Below are 24283 nucleotides of genomic sequence, written 5' to 3'. Positions count from 1 at the left end.
AAATCAGATGGTTTCGGTTTCCTGATCTTCCCTGCCCGTGGTAATCTGGAGTTTCTTGTTGATGCTACCTTCAGTGATCTACCTTTGCTTTAAAATTGCTTCATTTATTTGCTTCGCGGGCAAAATACTTCAACTTTGCGTTACTCTAGGTAAGATCGGCAGCTAGCAAACGAGAGAAAATTTCTCTGAATCCAAGTTACTGTCAGACTATACCTGCATCAAATAAGCTGCTTTCAGACATACCCATCTTTCCAATTGTTGAAGATTTTCAACGACTGGCCAGTTCAGATTATGAAATGCACTTATGCAGTATAATTGCATGGAATGTGGAGATCCATCCGTTAATTACATATTATAAGTCGATAATACAGCCCCCAAAACTGCTGACATGCTGATTAACAAACAAGACAGCATCTCTCAGCAACGGAGTAAGGATTCAGACATTTCCCCAGTTGTATCATCGAGCTAAATATGCAGAGTGCTCACACGCTTTGCAACTCACAGCAGCAACAAGGCAATCAAAGCATTTAACACAATCAGCAACCATGAAGCTCACACGAGGCAACATGGCGACCAAAGCATAGCAACCGTTAATAAATTTACAGGAAACACAATACTGAACCATCAGCATTACAAGACAAATCCCACCATAGATGTTGGGAACAAGTGAATAAAATGCCAAAAGGCGCTAGCTGAATTCCAACCTTCCCCAGCGGAGGCAGCCAACAATAGGTAACCTTGCAGCCAACAGCATAGTTATGTCTTGAATGCAACTTGTACGCATTTCAGACTCAGTTGCCATCCATCAAAAGCTGTAGCAGTAGTTTTGTGAATTCCAAGTCCAGATAACGTCAATTATCCAAGCCACTGGGAATTCACTGAACTTTACATGTTCCGTCCATTCGTGAGCGTTATAGTGAGTACTATGTAAAAACAGGGGCTTCAATATAGAGAGTCCATGGCTTCATTGAACAGCTTAATAGCAGCAGCTATGCTGCTCCTATGCAAGATTGCCTTGAAATCAACTCCTTTTCAAGGATCCTTTTTGGACCAACTGGGTAAAATGAGAGCAGATCATAACCACCAACATCAGGCATTGTTATACTGCCTGAACAAAAGACGATAGTCCTTCTCCACCGCTTAATGTTGTTGATTGCAGAAATATCTTACCAACACAACTATGACTCATAACAACAACTGCAACCTGAGCTCCCCGTCAGAGTTCTTGTAAGACCCAATAGTATATTGGCAGATTGACTCCCAGAAGACATAACAAGTCTAACACTACTTACCGTTTTACTTGCACAAAGATATAATACGTCTAAAACTACTAAATATTTCTTTTGAAGACGCAGTTTGCACCCACCAACAGAACCACTCAACGTGTCCATCCGATTTGAGCAGACAAATGTGCCAACGTTAAGCTTTTCCGCCAGCATCTGTAGTAGCATCAACCACTATTACGTTAAACGACAACGGCTGCCAGCCTAAAGAATGGGGCACAAACCACTTTTTCGTGTTGATTATGATATTCAAAACCTGAAGAACTTCAGCGAGGGCAAGATTTTTCAGGCATGTTTTCTTTAAGAGAGTTGCCGCTTGATACCTACGAGCAAAGAAATATTGTGATAAAACCACATTAAAGAAAAATATGAAAAAGCTCAACACATATTGCTGGGTAATGGAGCCTCACCTGGACTGAGAATTCTTTATCACAGAATAGCCAGGGATAGAAGATATGAATCTATGAACAGCGTCAAGCGTTTCTTTTGGGTATTTTACATTATCATCCATTAAATTCACGTATTTCCAGAGATTTTCGTTTTTCCCAAGGAAGAATGACAATTTTCCTAACTTTTTCGTGACAACGGCTTGATGCTGCATGGCAAGTTGAAGCGCCTTCTTAACATCAAAATTCGGTAGATTGGCATCTCCATAACATATACAATCTGCTATATTCTGTTCTGTTGGGGAGATCTTCTCAGTCTTCAATACTTCCAAAGCATCTCAGATATACCTTACAAGACCATGAGAGTCTGAAGATGGCTGTGGACATCCCGGGTTGGCTCCCCTGTGTCCAGTGTTTTGCATGTTGCTAGACATGTTAGCTGGAGATGGATGTCTATAACTATAATCACCGTAACCAGGCTGAACAATATGAGGAGCACCAGGATGGTTTGGACGGTAGTTGACGTTCAAACCTTGGTTGTCATGAATTCCTCTGGGGTATTCAGAAATATTAAGCGGACTCATATAAGGATATTTAATTGGCGGTCCATGATAAGGTGGGCCACTTGGCCGGGATTGCAATGGCATAGGAAGAATACCATTATGCCCGGCTGGTGTTGGACATGAGTTACTTCTATGTGAATTTGATGCCTGAAAACTGCTAGATCCACCGGGAGGGTGATGATTCACTGGATTCTGTGGTCTTGATGGCCGAAAGGATTGGGGTTTCTGGTATTTCGGATGACACTGACTAGGAACAGTGCCAAAACCAGGACCATTTTTAGGTGTTGACTCGGTTGACACACCGGTTGACGAACCAGGCTTCTTACCATTGTAAAAGTCACGAGGAGCGGTCTTTTGATGAGAATGAGCAGATTTTGCAGGCTTTTTGGACAGGGAAAAGGGCTGAATTTTTGGTGTACTCAACTGGTTCACCTTTGCCCCATCTTGCAATTCAGAACTCAGTAATGACGGCATAAGAGATTGATTTGGTTGGCTAGCAGTGCTTCCTTTAGAACTATTAGCAAAACCATCAACAGAATTTACCTCATTGCTTGCTGGCTTAGAGACATTGTCCGTCTGATTTTTCCGAGGTTGCCACACTTTATATTGTTTATCTTCCCCTCCATTACCAACTTTTTGCTGATCAAACTGAATGCTATTCTGCACTTGTGGAGTTGTGTCAGAAGAATCTGAAACCGTGTTCTTCGACGTATCTAAATCATCCACACTGCCATTTGCTGTGCCACTTATGTATGGTGACTCTGCTAATGGTGGTTCCCCAGCCACAAGGCTTTTCCATAGCCAAACACATTTTGCTGCAGCAGTAAGTGCTTGAGATACATTTGGAGGCTGTGCTAGTAAAATATTATACTGCCTCATTTTAAGCTTATGAAGGGCATTCGAGAAGTCCCGATCACCAGATATTAGCAAATAATTTGCTGGTGGAGGGTTGTCAATGGCCCAGATTAGCATGTCAACTAAGATCTTCTTATCACTTGCATCTTTGATGCCTGCCAAATTGTTCAAAGAAACAAAAACATGAGTTGACAATATTCAGCCATCACATAGAAGGATAGAAAGATGTTTTATCCAATATCCAGTGATTAAAAACTTGCAAACACATGAGTTCTAGAAGAAATGCTTGAATGCACCAAGCTTCTGGTAAGCAAGCTATGTTAAGACCGGCTTGGAAACAGATGGCGATAAACACATAGCTGTGCCATGTCTACTGGATAATTGCCAGAGGAATATCCTAGGCACAAGCTTGTAGTTGTGACGGACTCATTCTTCAACACAAAAGAAATATCACCTATGGATGTTACGGAAGGAAATGCTAACTAAAACAGTACTAATTGGAATAGACAACTAAAACAGTACTAACAACTCACTTGTTACTCATTTATCAAAATGGTGGCTTTCACTATTGCTCATTGGAGTAGACATCATGAAATTGACAAGTAGCACACATGCTTGTAATCAACCCTTACTAATTCAGATACTTGATAAATCCTAAAAAAATCCAAAGAAATTTAGTTTTTAAATCACCACAGAAACCCAAGACTAGTGGTTGCGAATAAACAATTAGCAATTGCAATAAATGGTAAGTTTTCTTTATAGGTACATAGAAATGAATAAGATGTGCATGGCATATACTCAACCATTCCAAAAAAATATTGTTTTTTGATTGTGCGCTCCTATCTACAGCTTTGACAGGAAACTTTTGCGGTTATATATTGGCAAACATAAAATTGTGATAGTACAACAAAAACTGCTGTGACAAGTGTACGATAATGTTGAATGTACGATAATGTTGTGACAAGTGTTCGGACAAGCGATGGTGACACCAATGATTTTCCAATTAGAATAGGACTGCACCAAGGATCAGCTTTAAGCCCTTATCTTTTTGCTTTGGTGATGGATGAGGTCACAAGGGATATACAAGGTGATATCCCATGGTGTATACTCTTTGCAGATGATGTGGTGCTAGTCGACGATAGTCGGACAGGGGTAAATGGAAAGTTGGAGCTGTGGAGAAAGACCTTGGAGTCGAAGGGTTTTAGGCTTAGTAGAACTAAAACTGAGTACATGAGGTGCGATTTTAGTACTACTAGGCACGAGGAGGACGAGGTTTGCCTTGATGGGCAGGTGATAACTCAGAAGGATACCTTTCGATATTTGGGGTCGATGCTGCAGAAGGATGGTGAAATCGATGAAGATGTGAGCCATCGAATCAAAGCTGGATGGATGAAGTGGCGCCAAGCTTCCGGCGTCCTCTGCGACAAGAGAGTACCACAGAAGCTAAAAGGCAGGTTCTATAGGACGGCAATTAGACCTGCGATGTTGTATGGCGCAGAATGTTGGCCAACTAAAAGGCAACATGTCCAACGGTTGAGTGTAGCGGAGATGCGCATGCTGAGATGGATGTGTGGCCACACAAGAAAGGATCGGGTTCGGAATGATGACATACGTGATAGAGTTGGTGTAGCACCAATTGAAGAGAAGCTTGTCCAACATCATTTGAGATGGTTTGGCATATACAACGCAGGCCCTCAGAAGCGCCTGTACATAGCGGAAGAATAAAGCGTGCGGATAATGTCAAGAGAGGTCGAGGTAGACCAAACTTGACATGGGAGGAGTCTGTAAAGAGGGATTTGAAAGACTGGAATATCACCAAAGAACTAGCCATGGACAGGGGTGCGTGGAAGTTAGCTATCCACGTGCCAGAGTCATGACTAGACTTGCAAGATCTTATGGGTTTCATCTCTAGCCTACCCCAACTTGTTTGGGACTGAAAGGCTTTGTTGTTGTTGTTGTTGTACAACAAAAACTGCGGAGCCAATATGGCACTGAAATTTTATCCCTGAAACAGAAATGAATCTTCAAGTGTGCACTAGTTAACAAAATTCCACAGAACCTGCATAGGAGTACTTAGCATTTAAGTCCATAGGAGCACACAATACATCCAAGGGTCAACAAAATAAGCCACAGAAACTATACATTCTCCTTTTCTTTTTCTCGTTATAGTTTATTTTTTCTTAAGATAATATTGCGAGTATTCAAAACCATTTCAAAAACAACACACCATGAGAACATTCAACCTCCTTTACTACACCAAGTCAAAGGAAGAAAAAACACAACTATTAGAACTTTCAAAATCATATCACGCAAATATAATCAGTCAAAAATAGAAAAACAAACACAGCAGAGTCCAAGATCGCAACGGAAGACCCCCTCAGATATCACCTCACCCCCGTCATCACATCAAGAGAACACAATTGTGTAGAACCCTACAGAACAAACCAAAACGTCCAACATCACAAACCCAAATCGATCGCTTTACCCACCCACACCATCAACACCACAACAACCCTGCCAAAGCGCACCTCCAAATAGGAAACTTCCAAACCCTAAGATTCCACTATTATCCTGAAGTATCACAACAGATCCACCAAACAGACGCAAACCGAAGCATCGAAAGCGAATGAGGCAGCAACCGGGTTGTTCAGTTCAGAGACAATCGGAACGGCGCGATCCACATGCATTGGCAAGGGTCACCGGATCAACTCGCCACGAGCAATCAGGGAACAAGCGGGGTGGTTGGGGAGTACGGCGGCTGGGGTGTCCGTACCGGCAGGGACGTGGTTGAGGGCGATGCCGGTGCTGGAGAGGGCGTGCTGTACGTGGTGCGCGACGCAGTTGGTGTCGCCGTAGGCGGAGATGGAGATGGGGCCGTTGTAGCCGGCGGCGGCGAGGGCGGAGCTCATGTTCTGGGCGATGAGGTGGGGGTCGCAGCCGCGGGGGACCTGGCAGTTCTCGATGTCCCACCACACCGTGGTCTTCGCCGCCGTGTACCCCCCCATCGCCGCCGCCGTCGCCCGCTCCGGTATCGCCGACGGAGAGGTGCAGGGTGTTGGGGGTTTCCTATGGTTCGCGACGACGGCGGCGGCGGCGGCTGCGGCTGCGGCGTCGAGGTGGAGAGGAAGGTATGGTTTGTTGAGAAGTGTTTAAAAAAAGGTTGCAAATTTGCTGCCAACTGGAGGGAAAGTTATTAACACCGTTTGGATAGATTTAAAAGCGGATTATCTCTGAAAAATGCGCTAAAGCTATCGAAACAATTGATTTTTAGTTTTAGTTTATAGTGATTTTTGGTTGGCTGAGAAAGTAGGTGTGGCTAAAAGTTAAAAAGCAGACTGAGATAAGCTTTTCTGATTTTTGGTGTGCTGAGAAGCTAGAAGTTTATTGTAAAAATCAACGACTGAAGTTCAACAGCCACAGCCACTTCCTTAACTAACTAGAAGCTACGAAGCCACTATGAGGAACCGTCCAAACAATATTCTAATTAATCATCATGACGATCATTTATTTAATCACGACCACAATAATTAACCGAAATATCATCCTGGTAGTCTTGCCACGTGTTTTATACCAAAATCGGAATACATGTCTTTCTAACATATAGTATCATAATAAAGCTTAAGAAAGAGTGAGTAATTAAATTATATTACAAGTTTTTAAATATTCAACCATGTACAATAATTTACAGCAAAATATTAGAAAAACTAAAAAAAAACATCTATCAACACCAAAAGTTACGTAAAGCATGTGCCCTTATGCTCCATCTAAAAGCATGCATGTTGGAGGATGAATTCCTCAAGCGGGGATTCTGGGGGAACTCCTTTGAGATTCAGCCGGGGGATGATTCTGAATCTACCTCGTACGTGAATTTAATGCGAGTATATGAGATGTAGGCGGGACGGATGATCGACTGCTAGTGAGAGTAAATGCGCAAGGGATTTTTAGACAGGTTCGAGCCGCACGGAGCGTAATACCCTACTCTTATGTGTATGCTATTAATGCTCTGGGAATGCCTCTCTCTGGATCTCTTGTGTTACAAGGTTCTTTGTCTGAGTCTAGAGCTTCGGTCTTCAAGTGTTGATCTCTCTGAGCTTGTTCTTCTTTGATCCGTCAAAGCTTCTCAGACTTGTTCACCCAGCTCCAGAGTGCACCCCCTTTTATCCTGCTAAGAGACTTGGCGTGCCCAGAAAGGAGGGCACGAGTTCTCATGAGTCATAAATGGAAAGCAACCATTATGGGGCTACAGTTTGATGTTACAGGGGGTTGAAAATACGCTCTCGACCGGTCTTGTCGTCCATTACGTCCAACTTTGGCAGCTGCAGTGAGGAGGACCCACCGGGCAGCCGCCGAACTACCCCGCGTGCCCGCTCGGTCGGAGCAGGTCTGACACAACAGGGGGGGCAAGCGATATGCCTCGAGCTCAGCGACGATATCTCCAAGCCGTTTCCTTTATGGGCCCCGCAGGGTGACGTGCGATGGGACCCATCGCATTAAATGTCCCCACGCCCCCTACCAGCGGTGGTAGGGACTGACGTACTCAGTACGATAGGCGTGGGGGGGAGTGATTGGAAGTGACAGGCCACACTCCCTCTTAAATGCAGCATCGGGCTTCCCACCGATTGACACCTCACCGTTGAGCCCTTGTGGGGTCCACCGGCAAGGGGCTTCTCTAGTCCTCGGGGAACTCTGGGTGCTCGGGGGCCACTGTTCATGGCCCCGAGCGCCCTCTCCCGGATATGTCTCTGCTCGGATCCTCGGGGAACTACGGGTGCTCGGGGATCACTGTTCATGGCCCCGAGCGCCCTCTCCCGGAACTGGTACTTCTCGGGTCCTCGGGGAACTACGGTTACTCGGGGGCCACTGTTCATAGCCCCGAGCGCACTCTCCCGGAACTGGTACTTCTCGGATCCTCGGGGAACTACGGGTACTCGGGGGGGCACTGTTTATGGCCCCGAGCGTCCTCTCTCGGAACTGGTACTTCTCAGGTCCTCGGGGAACTACGAGTATTCGAGGGCCACTGTTTATGGCCCCGAGCGCCCTCTCCCGGAACTGATACTTCTCGGGTCCTCAGAGAACTACGGGTACTCGGAGGCCACTGTTTATGGCCCCTAGCGTCCTCTCCCGGAACTGGGTCTTCTCGGGCCTCGAGGAGATGGTCCCCGAGGGAAGACGCCACGTGGCATTCTACTGTCCTGGCCTTGGGACTCGGGGACCCCTGGTTCCCATGTCACCGACAATGCCACACGAGTAGTTTTCACTACTCATTCCCGCAATCTACATCAGGGGGCATGAAGTAGTCAAACACGAGCTCCTCCTCACCGGTAGAACCTGAAAAAGAAGCATAAGTATGAAGGTAATCGCAAGACTTAATCTATAATAGGTACATCTAATAGCCCGACTACAAGAAAAATGCATTGAGGTATTAGCAAGAAATCGACCACATGGTTAAGCAAATTTTATAAACGAAATGTAACTTGACATACACATGTGATCTTCTATATTTAACCATGGGTATCATTCGATCCTATAATTATTACAAGCACATATGTAACTGGAACCATAATAATTATATCTGTAAATAGAACCAGCTCAACCATAATCCAACATACCACACCACAACATCCCATATTCGTAACTCTATAAGCGATGCAGATAGACAAAAGCATACTCATAACTGAAAGCGCGATAATTCAAATTGTTCTTACACCCTGAAGGGGTACAACTTTACCCATACGACCCGAATCCATTCTCTTAGGCCCCAGAGACAACCTTTCTTATACCTAAAACTATCCACTTGCACATACCCCTATGACACCAGGGTTACCGTGAGTGTGTCCCGGACACCTCTAGCTCCTGTCAACTTGCTTCTCCTTTATTTTTCTTACACGTCATAAGGCCGTAAGACAAACATCAGCATGATGTATCATACTCAACTCATTCATGTATTATCCGAATATGTGGTTGTACGGAAAGTGCTAAAGCCAACGGCACCGACGGACGGTGCTTAAACGATGCAAGCGGTCTATGACATCCTGAAATGTCGCCTAAGGGGGGGGGGTGAATAGGTGAAATCTAAAATTCTGCGAACTAATAACAACGGATCAGAAAAAGTGCGGACCTTCCGGACTTTTGTCTGGAACCTCCGTACAAATGCGGAGGTTCCGTAGAAAAGTGCAGATACTCCGGACTATTGGGGAAAACTTGAACTGGAACAAACTCAGAGATAAAGTGTATCAATTTTACAAGTTACCAAGCACCAGTAGATATATATCAACCTGTATGATCAATTACCTGCAGCTCAAACCATACAACAAGATGGATCGGGTTTAAACCCTAGAATTCAATTCAAACAAGAGAGTATATCCAAATACATGGAATTGACAAGATTGACACAAGGATTTGTTTACCAGAGTTCGGCCACTCCACAAAGAAGTGCCTACGTCTCCATTGAGAAGCTCACAAAGAGCCGGGTCTTTTTTTAACCCTATCCTCACCAAAGCGACCACAAAGATCGAGCTTCGAGTTTCTTACTCAACTTGTCGGGGTGATACAAACGTCTCAGGGCTCACCACAAACTTGGGAGCTCAACGGACGACACCTAGCCGTCTAGGTGGACGAACCACCAAGAGTAACGAACTTGAAACCACCGGCTTGATGAAGAAACGAGTGCTCAAATGGATGGTTTTGATTCTCACTAGCACTACTACTTAATCTCACTCAACCCTAGTAAAGATCTCAACAAGAATCACAAAAGGGAGTGAGAAAGGAGCTTTCAATGAGCTAGAGGTCTTTTGTCTCAAGGTTGGTCGAAATTGAAAGCCTGGGTTGCTGTTGTATTGAAATGTGTGAGGTTTAAATACTCCACTCTCAAAAACTAGCCGTTATTCTTTGGAAAGTGCGGACCCTCCGCATAAGTCCAGAACCTCCGCACAAATGCGGACATTCCGCAGAAAAGTGCGGACCTTCCATAGTTAGCCGAGAACTCACTAAAGTGCAGACCCTCGGCACAAAAGTGTGGACCTTCCGCACAAATGCGGACACTTCGTAGAAAAGTGCGGACCTTCCGTATTTTTCTGTTTTATAAGATTTAGGGCTAATTTTCTATGACTCTCATAGATTTGTTTGATAGAACTAACACATGTCCATAACTCATAAAACTCATTAGTTTTTTAATTGTTTTATCATTATCACCAAAACCCACTTAGGGGTCTAGATGCACTTTCACATCCAGGCTCCTCTCCCGACCTACCCTAGCATCGCCCATATCTCGTCTCACCCTCACATCTCATACAACCAATATTATTGTCATTGTATTTGTAAATAATAAGTAAACCCTAAGCTAGCGAACAACAACTGAACTATTGCTCAACTTCTACCGATGACCTAAGCATTGCTAAGCCTATTGAACAAATTTGTAAGTTAGACATCAACAATGTTATCAATACTACAAGGATATAGATAATCAACAACTCAAGGTAGAGATAATACAATTCATCAACATAAGTTCTACCCATATAAACTCGATAATGGACTCACTACTAATGTAAACATACATAAAATCGTAATTTATCAAGTTATACAATACGAGATCCAAAGTAGTAGGTTGAATATGCTTAGATGCTTGGCTTGCTACTCTGGCGGTTGCCTGATACTCCCGATGCAACACTCATAGAACTCCGGTAGATTGGTGTCGCTTTCACTCGCTTGGATCGTCAGCGTAACGCTATCTAAACGAATTAATAATGCATTGAAAAAATAATCAAACGATGAAAAAAATGTGCATATGATGCATGCTTGAAAATTAATAGAGCGTCGTGTTTCTAAAATATTTGCAAAAGACCATCAAATGATTAGAGTTCCGAAGTTTGAAACCTCAGATAAGGAAACCTAAGTGCATATAGCTTTAAGTAGCTGGCGGTCAGATCGGTGTTGAAGTGGCGGTCAGACCACCGGCGTGCAAAAAGTTTTGGCCTCTGGCGGTTAGACTGGACCGGCCGATGGTCAGACCGTGAGGTTCTGCGGTCAGACTAGGCAACGGCGGTCTGATTCCTGACTATGGGTTCGACTGGGGTTTTGATTTTCTTAATCATCAGTCAGACCGCGAGACCTTGCTAGCAACACCTTTGTAAGGTCGTCGGTAAAGGCTTCGACCATGAAAGGTACCAAAATGCTCTACATAACTACTAGAGTGCTTCTAGGGTGATTTGGATAACTTTCACCGAGCCAAACTTGAAAAACTCCACGGATAAGCCCAAGGCTAAGGTTAAACTTGGGTCTAAACGACATGGGGATCGACTCGAGCTTGGGAATGATGGAGAATCGGTAGGGGATGCCTCATATTAGGGTATGGAAGCTTTTTATTGGAGAGGATCACTCCGGGGAAACTCTGATTTGGACATCAGGCTTCGATGTGGTTTGGAGCTTGAGGTGGATGAACTCTCGTGAAAACTTCATCGACGACGAGGGTAGGATGAGCTCGAGGAAGTCTTCGGGGAGCTCGAGGAAGTTCCCTTCGTGGATCTCCGGTCATTGTGGGCATCAAGGTGGTCTCTCTCTCTTGGTGTGTGTGAAGGAGTAAGTGAGAGTGAGAGTGTGAGAGAGAGTTAGTCGACTTGCTGAAGTGGAGCCTCTGCGCTGTGGTGGTCAGACCACGAGAAGTGTCGGTCATACTGCAGAAAGCCCACGTGGCAAGCCTATATGGCTGCCCTTGGCAGTCAGACCGTGGGGAATTCTGGTCAGACCGCGAGAAGTCGAATAAGCATGACAACTACCTCCAAGTACTTTTGAAACATGTTCAAACTCAAATTGTCAAATGAATACGCATAAACATAATGTCATGATGCTTATGAATACTTAATCACATGATTAGTATTTTGGGACGTGACAGCTATAAATTATCCAAACGGGCCTAACAACACGCTTGTTTCCTTGTTTTTCTTCTCTATGTTCAACATTTCTGCTAGTACATTTCCTAAGAAAAGATTTTCTTTCAGTATAAAAAGGTTAATTTAAGAAGGGCAAAAATGGTACCCATCTTTCTCGAATAAGCGTGACAACTACTAATAATAAATTCAGATAGATATCTAATGAGTAGTTCTAAATTACTACTTAGTTTTTTTTTTCTTAGCTTAGTTAGATGAGAGTGAATTTTTAGACCTATTTGTTTCATAGCTACATGCTGTCACACTTTACCACATTTAAGGTTAGACATGCTTGATCAATTTAGATAGCCATTTGGTTTGCAGCTATAGTTATGACAAGATTTCTTTCTAGCTACTATTGCTCCTTTCTTGTCAAATTGCAGTGCACATTTTGATCGCTTAATCTTAGATAGGTTTGGCAAAATATTATGACACGTGGAAAACCTTAAGACATGAACCAAATAGACTTTAGTTTATTTTTTAATTTTAGCTTGACCTAAAAAGTATAAAATTTACATCTCTAACTGGTAACATGGTATCCACGCGTGAGTCAAGTTTATAGGTCAATATTATTTGTTACCCATGCAAAAGATCGCTTAATTGAAAAACACGATATGGCATTCGCATGCCAGACATTGATTATACATGTCTTCCTCACGTGGGATTGTATTATAATACCTTTTCTTCACCTCTTTTGTGGTGATAGGAAGCTGAGTATCCCATGTTGATATTTTCCTAATTGGACCATTGTGCGCCTACATTCATCAGCGACATAGAAATCCGCAGAAATCCCATATGAATTTTCTGATTTCTGTAGGAATAAACCATGCACTTCAGATGTCGCTCGGGTGTTGTCAACTTTCATGTAAGAACATCTTCAATCATATTTTTTTTATTCCGTTCTCTTCTCGATTCTCCTTCATATTTCTATTTCCTTTATTTTCTTTTATCTCCAACAACTTCTTTTCGAAGGGATTTATGAAGAAAAATAGAGAGAATCCCGTTTTAAAAGGGAATGACATTGAGAATCTCTTCGTGACGAGAACTATAAAAAAAATCGTTGAAGCGCTGAAGAGAACGAAAATCCCTTCGTGAAGGAATTCTGTGTCCTGACAGGAATCAGTTGGGATGGTCTAACCTCGTTTAGGCAGTGAATTTTGTAATAGCAAAAGGAGAGTTTGCACCAAAATTTGCTTCAAGAACCATTCCCTTACGATGAACCTCAATTAGGTGATATGCACGGTGAAATATATCTCCTAGCTTTATCTTAAAAGAGCAGAATACCGAATTAGGTTATATGATACGTCGAGTCATGAGTTCTACAAGATACATAACCAACTAAAAGATAGCAATAGACTACCACATGTTGGCAGAACAAGTTGCGTCGTCAGAGGACAAGCAACGCGACGCCAAATCTGATGCGTCAAAAGGCAAAACGAAAAGCAAAAATGGAAGCAAGAAGCAAAGCAGCAGGGAGTAGCACCGTCTCAGCTGCGTGTAAAGCAGACGACTCCCATCCGATCCATCCAGCCCCACGAAAGCAGCAAATCAGCGAGGTAGCTTACCCCCCTCAAGGCTTGCGATCTTCTGCAGCGCTTGGCTGCGGCCATCTGGTTTGTATATCTTAAGTGTTATTTGATTTACATGTCTAATTTTTTTTTTTATCAAATTAGATACTTAGAATCTGAGTTGAATTCTAAATTATATTTCATGTATCCAAGTTTTCATTACCAAAGTAGAAACATAAATCTAAATTGAATTACGACACCCATGTTTAAGATAACATTTACAGCCTTTGCGAACCAGCATCTAGCTGCGAGCCTGCAATCTCAGAACGCCACGTGGCAGGGGGCCAATGCCCAGTGACTCGAGAAATTTGGTTTTCCATGGTGCTCCATGACCCTTTGCGGATAGCTGCTCGTGCAGGCAATCTTAAATCTTTTATCTTAAAGCTTCATCGACACAAGATCTTGCTCGATTACAAGCTTTTAATCTTCTTTAACAGGCGGCCATAGTGTCACGGCCCAAAATTTCATTACATGTCATTAAATATTTATTAGCATCATTAGCATCATAATTAAAGCTTTGAGCAAGTGATTGAATACAATTAAAATTAAAGATAAATTGTTAAGTTTGATGAGAAATGATTTATTGTGAAGTAACTAAAAATATTACTATGTAACGTATGGCTGAAAATAATTTTAAAAATTAGTCCATATTATATGAAAAATATTAGTGAATTTTCTCAGATTTTAGAGATTTAATTTGAAATTAGAGTAAGTTAGAAAAAGTTACAACTTTGGAAAATTTAATTCGTTCTTAGCTCAGACTTTTTGGGGGCAAACTACTTAAAATAGGTTGCATATGAATTATAGTATCTAAAAAATTATCCTAAAAATTTTGGAGTTTGAGAAAGTTTTCCATTGAATCAAAGAAGGAAATGAGATATTTTAGCTTGTGTCAGTCACTGTTCACAGGGCCCACCTCATCCCCTCTTTGCCTCGGCCACTCTACTTTGGATATCGGTCGATATCGGTCGCCGCTTTTATTGATGAAAGAGACTAGCTACCGAGTTGCTTCTGATCGGCACCGCCATCTTAGACCCTAAGATATGACCACCAGCCTTATCCCCTCCTCTCTCTCTGGTGTGCTCTTTCCTTCTTCTCCCCCAACTGAGCAGAGCAGAGCGTACAACATAGCATTGTCGCTATCCAAACCTCGTACCACTGAGCACGGATTCGCTTAGTTGAGCCACGAGAGGTAAAATGCATAGTAAATTAAATACTGATCTAAAAATAGTGAAACTAATTTTGTTAGTTTCATATAATCATGCTCTTCATGTTAAAAATACTAGGATCCATGAAGTATGCACTATAATTCATATAATTAATAAAATTTATTTAATATTTAATAATTTATAATTAATTATTGGTAAGTCCAAAATTGGAGTCATGTGCTTGAAATCGAAGACGAACCAGTGGAATTTGTGAGTCGAGAACAGGAAGCACCAGGCAAGCATCTATCGTATTTCTCCTATATTTTGGTGAATTCTTAGTCAATTTGCTAGATATTATTATATATCATATATGCATGTTTTAGTGAGTTGACGCCGAGAACGTGGGTAGATCCTATTTATTGTATAGTAACTACCTTGACAAAGTTGTTATTCTTGATCGTTATAACCTGGATATTTTATCATTTTCTAACTTAAAAGTGATGAGGTAATTACTTAGCTTTTGCATAGGTCCTTGATAGAAGTCGAGCGATGGATGTCATCGTTGTTCGCGAGCTATAGGGCTCTCAATTACCGTTTCAAAGGAAAAATGAGTTGGGATGATGAATTGGTGAGATTAAGACGAGATGCAAGCGAGTGTCAGAGGTAGTTCGAAGAGGAGACTTGGGTGGCATAGACTGCTTGTATCATTTAAGCACAGATTGTTGGTGTCGTTGGTTTAAATATTTTTCCATACTTTTCACATATCCAAATATAGTAAAGATGAGCTGAATACCTTATGTTGTTGTGACTCTTTCGCTTGCTGGTCTATAGTGTGAGTGAGTGAGCTTGTAGAGGTATCTAGGTTACTAGAAGTAGACCTAGGTAACCTCTGCACCTATAAGCATATGTTCAAATGGTTATAGCTTATTTGAGAAAGGTTGTCACGAATACCCTCTTGTGTAACTGGCAGGTTAAAAAAGTCAAATGGTCTCGTGTCGTATGGGTAAAGTTGTACTTTCCTGCAGGGTGTAAAATCAATTTGAATTATCATGCTCTCGATCATGAGCATGCTTAATGTCCATTGGACATCAATCGTAGATTTTCGTTCAATTTGGTGGGATGAAAAGTATATAGACTTTTAGGAGAAGTATTTGCTGATGCTTATTGAGTTGGGCAAGTATTGGTGTTCTTGGAGGTTATGGTCATTGGTGATTAATGCTAGTTGTTCATGTTATTATATTGTTTAAGTGATTTTCACTGAATCAACTTAGCTTTGTAGCTGTTTCTTGCTGTTCAACTAAATGCATTGTTCTTAGAGTCAAAAATAATATATACCTATATTGTGTAAGTTTTGCGAGTACCTTTGTATTTAGGGTGCTGTCCTTAAGTTGTTATAGGTAACGACGAACTAGTGTATGGATATTTCTATCCTACCGATACCGACGATGGACAGAGTAGAGGATGTCTAATCAAGCTAATCTCAATGGGGCCTTTTGGGCAATGACACCACTAATATTTTGTTTATTAATACTTTCCATTGCATATGAAAACTCTAATTTTGAAGTAGAAACTAGTATAGTGAAAATGCATGTAATATAAGTTAAACCTTTGCACTCTATTCAAATCTTATGATAAAACTATATTGTAAACGGTATATGCTGTGATCTTGTGTTTTGTTGAGCACATATTAGGACTACCGGAATTGCTCTCGTTTTTACAAATGTGGGTTAACACGCAGTACTTCAAATGATGGGTATGTGCTAGCTCTTATTTTTATAGATAACTAATACTATCAATTAAACCAAATGCGATTTGGACGGTTCTGACATGTAGAGTTCAATCTTGGTGCTATGTGAAGATTCTCTCATCAACAAAACCTGCTCCTGTAAAAAGTTCCAGACGTGAGGCCGTGACACTGCATTTGCTCTGTTGGAAACTGAAGCTTATTCCTCCAGCCAGGACTGATAGCACAGTGCAGAAGAGCAAAGCTTAATCTGTTGAAGTGAATGGTACTTAGGTTGGTTGAGACATCCCTGTCTCCATTGCTTCTTCATCACGGGATCTTGAGTTGGGCTCCAGTAGAATTCAAATACTGAAGAGTGTAGTCTATGTACAACAAGGCACGCAGTTGCTGAAATTAGGTGCTACTGAGAATAAACTGCACTTTGCGGTCTTCAGTATAGCTCCAAGCACCCATTTGTAATGCTAATTTCTGAAAGCCAGCAGAGGGATTATACTATTTTTCTGAAAGCCGGAAGGTACGTTCTCGATTTGAAGCTTCAATCTTCTTAACAGGCAGTATTGGAGTTCAATCTTCGTGTCATGTAAAGGTTTTCACAGCAACCAAGCCTTCTGCTGCTAAAATTCCAGCAGTGTGTCAAACTGCATTTTTCTCTCTGGGACGCTGAAGCATATTTCTCCGCGCAAGACTGATAGTACAGCGCAGAAAACTGAATTGGTCGAGACATTCCTATCTTCAGCGTTTGCTCGTCACGGGATCTAGTGTTGGATGGCAGGTACAGAATCTGTTCCAGAAGAATTCGAAAGAAAGTTTGAAAAACTGCAAACTATCTGCAGCAGAGCATGCAGTTGATGAAGTTAGCTGCTGCTAAGAATCATCAACACTCTGCACGTAGCAATGGAGCCCAAGCACATTATAATGCCGAATTCTGAGAGGCAGAGGGATTATAGTGGACAACAGAATTAGGCTAGAGTGCTTGTGCTCACAGTGCAGCAGGGCTGGCTGAAAGATACAACAACTATACGCGGCTGGCTCTTGCAGCAATATTTCCGAACGAGCACAGGGATTACAGGAAGGAAGAGCAAGCTAGTTACAGGAAGTGAACGGTATCAAAACAGGGAAGATATCAAGGCAGGGGCTCCTCTGAATCTCCCAGCCGTGACAAGTGGAGGTAAGCGTCAGTACCTACATGAAAGATGATTTGGATATATATTTCGATTATCAATGTGGCAACCTATGATGATACTTGAAAAAGAAAGATATAGTACATGAACTGCAGCTAAACATGGCTGGGTTGTTCATCGTTTACACTGACGGAATATCAGTAAAACAAGTGGAATACGACCATACCATATCCTTCCATCCTTCCATAGAGATGATTTGCAAGTCACCACCAAAATATCGAGCATAAAGGCGACTGATTGGGAGCCCAAAATCATATCTGGCCATAGTTACCCCTTCCCTAGGTCCATCTATCTCAGGTGGCTTCTTTGCAGTGCTATACAGATACGTGAAAATTCTTGGGAGACCACTACTTGCTATCCCGCCGCCTTCATCACTAACCTGCGTAACCAAAGCATTAAAATTCAAACAATGCTTAGTCAATAATAGTTTTTTTGACAGTAATAAGTATCATATTGACCAATACAGTTGTCACGAATAGATGGATTATGGGTTAGAGGAAGGACACGAAGATTGTAGTTGTGTGAAGTAGCTGGACGCGGCCCTCGACCTCGTCGAAGCAGTAGAGATGCCGTGACTGGAGTCAGAGAAGTAGGAGATAGGAAGAATGGAATAAATCTCTTGATTCAAGGAAGATACATCGACTTATATAACAAACTAACAACCCGAATCTATAGTCTAACAAATCTGAGAGCTAATCCAAACAACCTAATTAATTTGGTCTAACAAACCTAAGAGCTAATCCAAACAACCTAATTAATTCGACAAAATTTTAAAATATTTGATTTGAAAATATTAAAATTATACGTGTAAATTTGTCTTTAAAAATATTTTTATAATATCACAAATTTAATGGATTTTATAAATATATTCTAATAGAAAAATAATGATCAAAGCTTATGTATCAGATATCATGGCTTATTTAAAATGATATGTATTTATGACTGAAAAGTAGAGATAGGTGTGAAGCAATTTATGAATCTATTTAAATTTAACTCAATCACCATGAATATCTATTAGTGTTTCACGTCCCTCCCTATTGGAGAGAGTAAGTTTTTTGAAGCTGAGACTTCTCCTTTCAGAAAGATACACCCGAGCTGCAATAACCACCTGCTTTACGCCTCTCTAATTCCGGCTCACAGCTAACGCGCGTCGGATCATTCACAGCTCGACTCGAGTACTCGACCCACCCGGGCCGGACCCAATCACCCCAACGGCTCCTCGCACCAACCACTGTCTCCTCCTAACGCCAACCGCCGCCCTCCTCGCCTCCACCGGAATGGCGCGGTGAAGAGCCGGACCGGAGAGAGCAGGCGCCGCCGCTGCTACTGCTGCTGCTGCTGCGACTGGGCGGGGGCGGAGGCGGGGATCCTCCAGCAGGGCGAGAAGAGGGGAGCGGAGCCATGGCGAGCGACGTGCCCATGAGCCCTGAGCTCGAGCAGGTGGACGGCGAGATCCAGGACATCTTCCGCGCCCTCCAGTGAGTCAGATCTCCCCGCTTCCGCTGCAATGCGCTTCTCGCTTCCACCGATTCGGTTCGCGGTCGCGCTCCAGATGTTCGACTGCTGAGCAAATTGGAGTGAACTGAAGAACTCCTTGCGACTCTGTGGACTGCGGTGGCGTCAGATTCTACCAGCTCATGCTCCAGTCGCAGCCAGTTGCTTTACAGTTACTTCCTTGTTGGTTGGTTCGTTCTGGTAGATAGTTTTATTCCGTGTGATGCTGTTTGCTGCAGAAATGGGTTCCAGAAGATGGACAAGATCAAGGACTCAAACAGGCAGTCCAAGCAGTTGGAAGATCTCACTGCCAAAATGAGGGAGTGCAAGCGGTATGTGTCTGTTCCCTGTCGATGCAAGGCACGTGTGTGAACAAAGGGTTTAGCTTTTCCATCTATTCGTCGTTACAGTTTCAAACTTTTACCAAACAAGTTCAGATCTTTTGCATCTAACAGCGAACTGCAGCTCCCAAGTCTTAAGATTCTGTATATGTATTGTGGTTTTTTGTAGCTTGATCAAAGAATTTGATCGTATACTCAAGGATGAGGAGAAAAAGAACACTCCTGATGTCAACAAGCAGCTAAATGACAAGAAACAGTTCATGGTCGTAGTTCTTTCCTTTGCTGGTGGTGCCTTAGATATTATTTGGCCCGCACAAGTTTAATTTGTTTCTTGTGTGTTGTAACAGATCAAAGAGTTGAATTCTTATGTCACACTGAGGAAAACGTAAGGTTTTTTTGGGTTATAATGTCCTCAATGCATCATTTGCATAGTTTCACCCGCTGCGATGTTATCTGCTCCATTGAAATTCACTTCATGCTCATATATGCGTGTTGCAACTTTCGTGGTGTTGCAGGTACCAAAGTAGCCTTGGTAATAAGAGGATTGAATTATTTGATACTGGTAACGATCAAGTGGCTGAGGACACGGTTCAAATGGCATCAGGTGGGCATCATTAACATTAAATATTACTAGTATTCTCTTGAAATGCTATAGGTATTGACATTCTCATCAATGTACCTGGATGATTTTTGCAGAAATGTCAAATCAAGAACTCATTAGTGCTGGAAGGAAACAAATGGACCAAACCGACCAAGCTATTGAGCGTTCAAAACAAGTGCGCAGCTAACTTAAATTTTCCTCCCCCCCCCCCCCTCCCCCCTTTCAAACCAAGAAGCATAAGCTTTGCTATTTTGTCAAAGAGGATAAACGGCTCCACATGCCGGGAGAGCCAGGAGAAATAAAAGGATGAATTTCTTCAGCACTTGTATAATGATTTTTTCATGAATCCTTCTTGTAGGTTGTAGCACAAACTGTTGAAGTCGGAGCTCAGACTGCTGCAACTCTAACACAGCAAGTAAGGTTTCTGGAATGGTGTCATCCATCCGCTCATGAGTGTGATAGCCTGTTTGTTTGCTGCCAAAACTTTTTCTTCAAGCCTTATGCTAATCCTTCTCAGACCTGACTTGGATATAGTGTTGAACTATTATGAGTTAGAGCAATGCTCCTTTTTTTTGTTACGTATCTTTTCCCTCTAAAAGATCCTCCTTTCATGATATCCACTCCCCTCATTTTATGCTTTAGGTTTGCATTCCTTATTGTCCCTGAACATGATATCACTTCTCTATCATACTGAAAGAGTCATTCTTGAACAGTTTTGGGTACATCAAAATTTTGACTTATGATGTACAATCTATCTTGCTCAAGCCCAAAGGGCTTCAATTTTGTACTCAGTAGCCATTTCATACTACTATGCTCAATAATGTTAATCCGAGTTTGGCTGTCTATTTATTTGATATTGACACTTCTATTGGGGCACTGTGTACTGTCTTTACTCTTAATAAGATGGCTCAACTTCGGTTTCCTATTAACTATACAGCTTCACTGAACCACTCAGAAAGTTCTGTTATGTTTGTCCAATTCAAGTATGTTCACAGGATTTCTTTAGACCAAAGATCATTAGCTTTTGGATATATTTGTAAAGGCATTAATAGTGTTCTATATCTTACTAAATAGTTAACACTTAGAATCTGGTTTCTTTGTCAGTTACATATACAAGTTGTGGTTTCCATTGTCAGTTACATATACAAGTTGTGGTTTCCATTGTCAGTTATATATACAAGTTGTGTTATCTCCTTGTTGCCTAAAGACCCCTTCATTTTTGCAGACAGAGCAAATGAAGAGAATTGGCAATGAGCTGGATTCTGTTCACTTTTCGCTGAAGAAGGCTAGTCAGATGGTGAAGGAGATTGGTCGTCAGGTTCTCTCTCTCTCTCTCTACATGCATGCATGTTTGTTCGTTATGTGAAGCGACAGTACCTGTCCTTACAAGATTTGCCGTTTCAGGTTGCAACTGACAAATGCATCATGGCGTTCCTGTTTCTGATTGTCTGTGGTGTGATTGCAATAATTGTTGTTAAGGTACGTTATTTATTCCCTTTGCAAAGGTAGCCCTTGGTGTCTGTGTTTCTACCGGATCTAAATAGGATTGCTTGAGCTCGATAGTGTGGCTAGTTGAGGAACAGAACCTCCATATGTGCAAGTCAAATTCGTGTGGCAGAGCCAGTTCCCTCACCTAGCTAGTTTTCCATAAAGTATTTGTTCAAGGTGAAATTTCCATAAAAAAATCCGGGGCCTCATTTGGCTATTAATCTTAAAGAACATTGCTTAAATTTTGAGGATTAAAGGTGGAGGAACTTTGACATTACATCTTTAGGAGCAAAAGTAAGACTGGTGCTATCAGGAACTAAGCTAGTGATATACTGATAACTGAAAATTATGATGCAACTGCCCTTCCTTGTATAAAAAGCCAGGTCTTATTTTCTCTTCATTTTGAAGCCCTATCGATATTCTTCTGACCATTTAAGGCATTATCAGTTTTGGGATTTTAGACCATCTGCTGCTTTTCCTACAGTAGACAACGAATAATCGTGTTTGCCTCTTTCTCCCAGATTGTCAACCCGCATAACAAGAACATCAGAGACATCCCAGGGCTAGCACCTCCTGCTATGAACAGGAAATTGCTGTCCATTGAAGCCTTCGGAACACTCTGAGCATTGTTGAATGGTTGCCCCGTGCAGAGCGGTTCCCTTTTGCTATTCAGCTGTTGGTCCACAGTACACGCTGTAACGATTCTTTTGCGCTTGTATATTGCCTCTCCTGTCGTTATTTCCATTGATCCATTCTTTCTCTGTTTGTCGTACTCATAGCTTCGGGTTTCTAGCGGCACTCGTGTTATTTGATGTTTGCGATCGTCGCCCGGCATTCTGGTTGTGTGTATATGCAGTAGTGAATAGTGATGAGGATGTGAGATTTTTTATGATTCGTTGCTGTGACTTGAGCATGTGAATGAAGGTTTCAGTGTGCACTTGCGTTTTCACCAGACTCCAGTCGCTTTGCTTGTGGCCTTATGCCATATGCCATGGCATCGGAGCCTGGTGCGGAATTCTGGAGCCGGGCGTGGGTGGGGTCTGGCGACGAAGGTTGTTAGATCCCGATACAAATCTTAGAATCCTACGATCTCGTGAAGCCGGAACGATCTTAATTTCATCGGATCACGATCGTATGTGTATTATCTAATGAACTAGCGCATCAACCTGTGCAACTGCACAGGCTAGAAATTTAGCTTACAATTGAATTTTAGATATTTGTGTTAATAATGATTGTATGCTAAGATACATCAGCTATTTATATTTAAATATTAGAATGTAAAATATAAATGTAATTTTTATTCATAATATTGGAATCATATTTATTATTTGTGAATAGATCTAATTTATAATTTTCATTTTATGTGTTATGCAAATTGATTTTTATTTGTTTCTTGATTTTTTTGAAATTATTATTATTCTTAATGTCATCACTGTATCTCATATTATTTTTTTGAAATACATTATAAATTCTTTGATATTACTTTTATGTGATAATCTGTAATATGTTTGCGTTCTGTTGTTTTAATTTTGTAATGTTTGATTACACGTATATTTAATTGGCATATTTTAATTGATTTGAAAAAGTGTGTTTATTGCTAACGTAACTAAGTTGGAGTTTGCTAACGTAACTAAGTTGGAGTTTGCTAACGTAATCTTATTGGACAAAGGGTATCTATAAAAAAAAGGAAAGATAGGGAAAGAAGTAGTCTTAGAGTTAGACTCTATGATTTATTTTTTAATCTTTTGTTTCTTCTGTTTGTTAATCTATGGTTACAATTAGTCAATCAATCAATTCAACGGTTGGATGTGTTTGCTTTTTTATGAGAATTTCTAGGATTTTTATAGGATTAATGTGGAGGCACCAAAAGGAGCCTCTAATTAGTAAATATAAGATGGAGTAGAATTGCATAGGATCAATAAGATCAAACTTACGATCCATCTTGCTAACCTTGTTAACGTCTAAAAGTTGAGTAATACTTATGATTAACCATGTTAATGATTGAATTATGAAACTAAGTTAAATTGAAATTGTGTGAAAAAGTGCACTCAAAGTTACAAATTTTGATTACATTTATCAAAATCAACATTATAATAACATATTGCAATTTTTATACCAAATATATGTATTTTTAAAAAACTGATAGAATCATGGTTCTACGATTCGATTCTACGGTCCGCTCATGTCAAATAAAAATAGTTCAGCTCAATAGAACAACATTTGACCCTTCAAAATAATCATCTATCAAGACTGCACTTCAATTGAAGAAGAGTTTTGAAGATGACAAACCCACTATGAGATAACGCCAAATACAAAGAGGTATGAGCTAACAAGGTTAGGGAGACTCCAAATCTACACAGTTTTACTCTCTCGAGTGGATGGATCTGGTGGATTCAAAGTCTCTCATCTCCTCTCTTCTCTAACCCTTAATCTCCCATGGAAGAAAAAGACCTCTCTACGCAGGTTCGAGTTGGGCCAAACACTTATAATGACAGATTTATAGAAAGCTCCACACTGTAACATAATATTGCAAATAGCTCTAATTTCGGCCTAGATGGTGCCAAAGTTGTGAAAATACAAGCTGCCCATCACGAAGACGGTTTGCGAATTAAAAATTCGAAGCTAGGCGCACCTGATGGAAAGCGACCGGTTCCAGCTGGTCCGCTTGCTCGGCCGCTGCTCGCCGCCGAAGCTGCCTCTCCTGCGCGAA

At 41.6% G+C, this 24283-nt stretch overlaps 1 protein-coding gene, 1 long non-coding RNA gene and 1 pseudogene across 2 annotated transcripts; 1 reads left to right on the top strand and 2 right to left on the bottom strand.

Moving 5' to 3' along the window:
* Positions 1 to 1188: 1188 nt before the first annotated feature.
* LOC133893583 (uncharacterized) lies at positions 1189 to 6317 on the bottom strand (annotated as a pseudogene).
* An 11151-nt stretch (positions 6318 to 17468) lies between these two features.
* On the bottom strand, positions 17469 to 24247 carry LOC133893592 (uncharacterized). Its single transcript, XR_009904536.1, has 3 exons — positions 24206 to 24247; positions 17816 to 18028; positions 17469 to 17650 (listed from the first exon to the last, which is right to left on the bottom strand). It is a non-coding gene; the product is annotated as an uncharacterized LOC133893592 (long non-coding RNA).
* On the top strand, positions 18648 to 22467 carry LOC133893591 (novel plant SNARE 13). The gene is made up of 10 exons (XM_062334650.1): positions 18648 to 19127; positions 19383 to 19475; positions 19654 to 19747; positions 19832 to 19869; positions 20000 to 20088; positions 20181 to 20260; positions 20444 to 20500; positions 21311 to 21403; positions 21490 to 21564; positions 22095 to 22467. Exons 1-10 carry the CDS (start codon positions 19051 to 19053, stop codon positions 22194 to 22196), a joined length of 798 nt encoding a protein of 265 aa, XP_062190634.1. The 5' UTR covers positions 18648 to 19050; the 3' UTR covers positions 22197 to 22467.
* Positions 24248 to 24283: the final 36 nt, after the last annotated feature.

This window comes from Phragmites australis, chromosome 15, assembly GCF_958298935.1.
Source record: "Phragmites australis chromosome 15, lpPhrAust1.1, whole genome shotgun sequence".
NCBI classification, from domain to species: domain Eukaryota; kingdom Viridiplantae; phylum Streptophyta; class Magnoliopsida; order Poales; family Poaceae; genus Phragmites; species Phragmites australis.
Note: the sequence above shows the minus strand (reverse complement) of the source record. Positions and strands in the feature narration are given on the sequence as shown.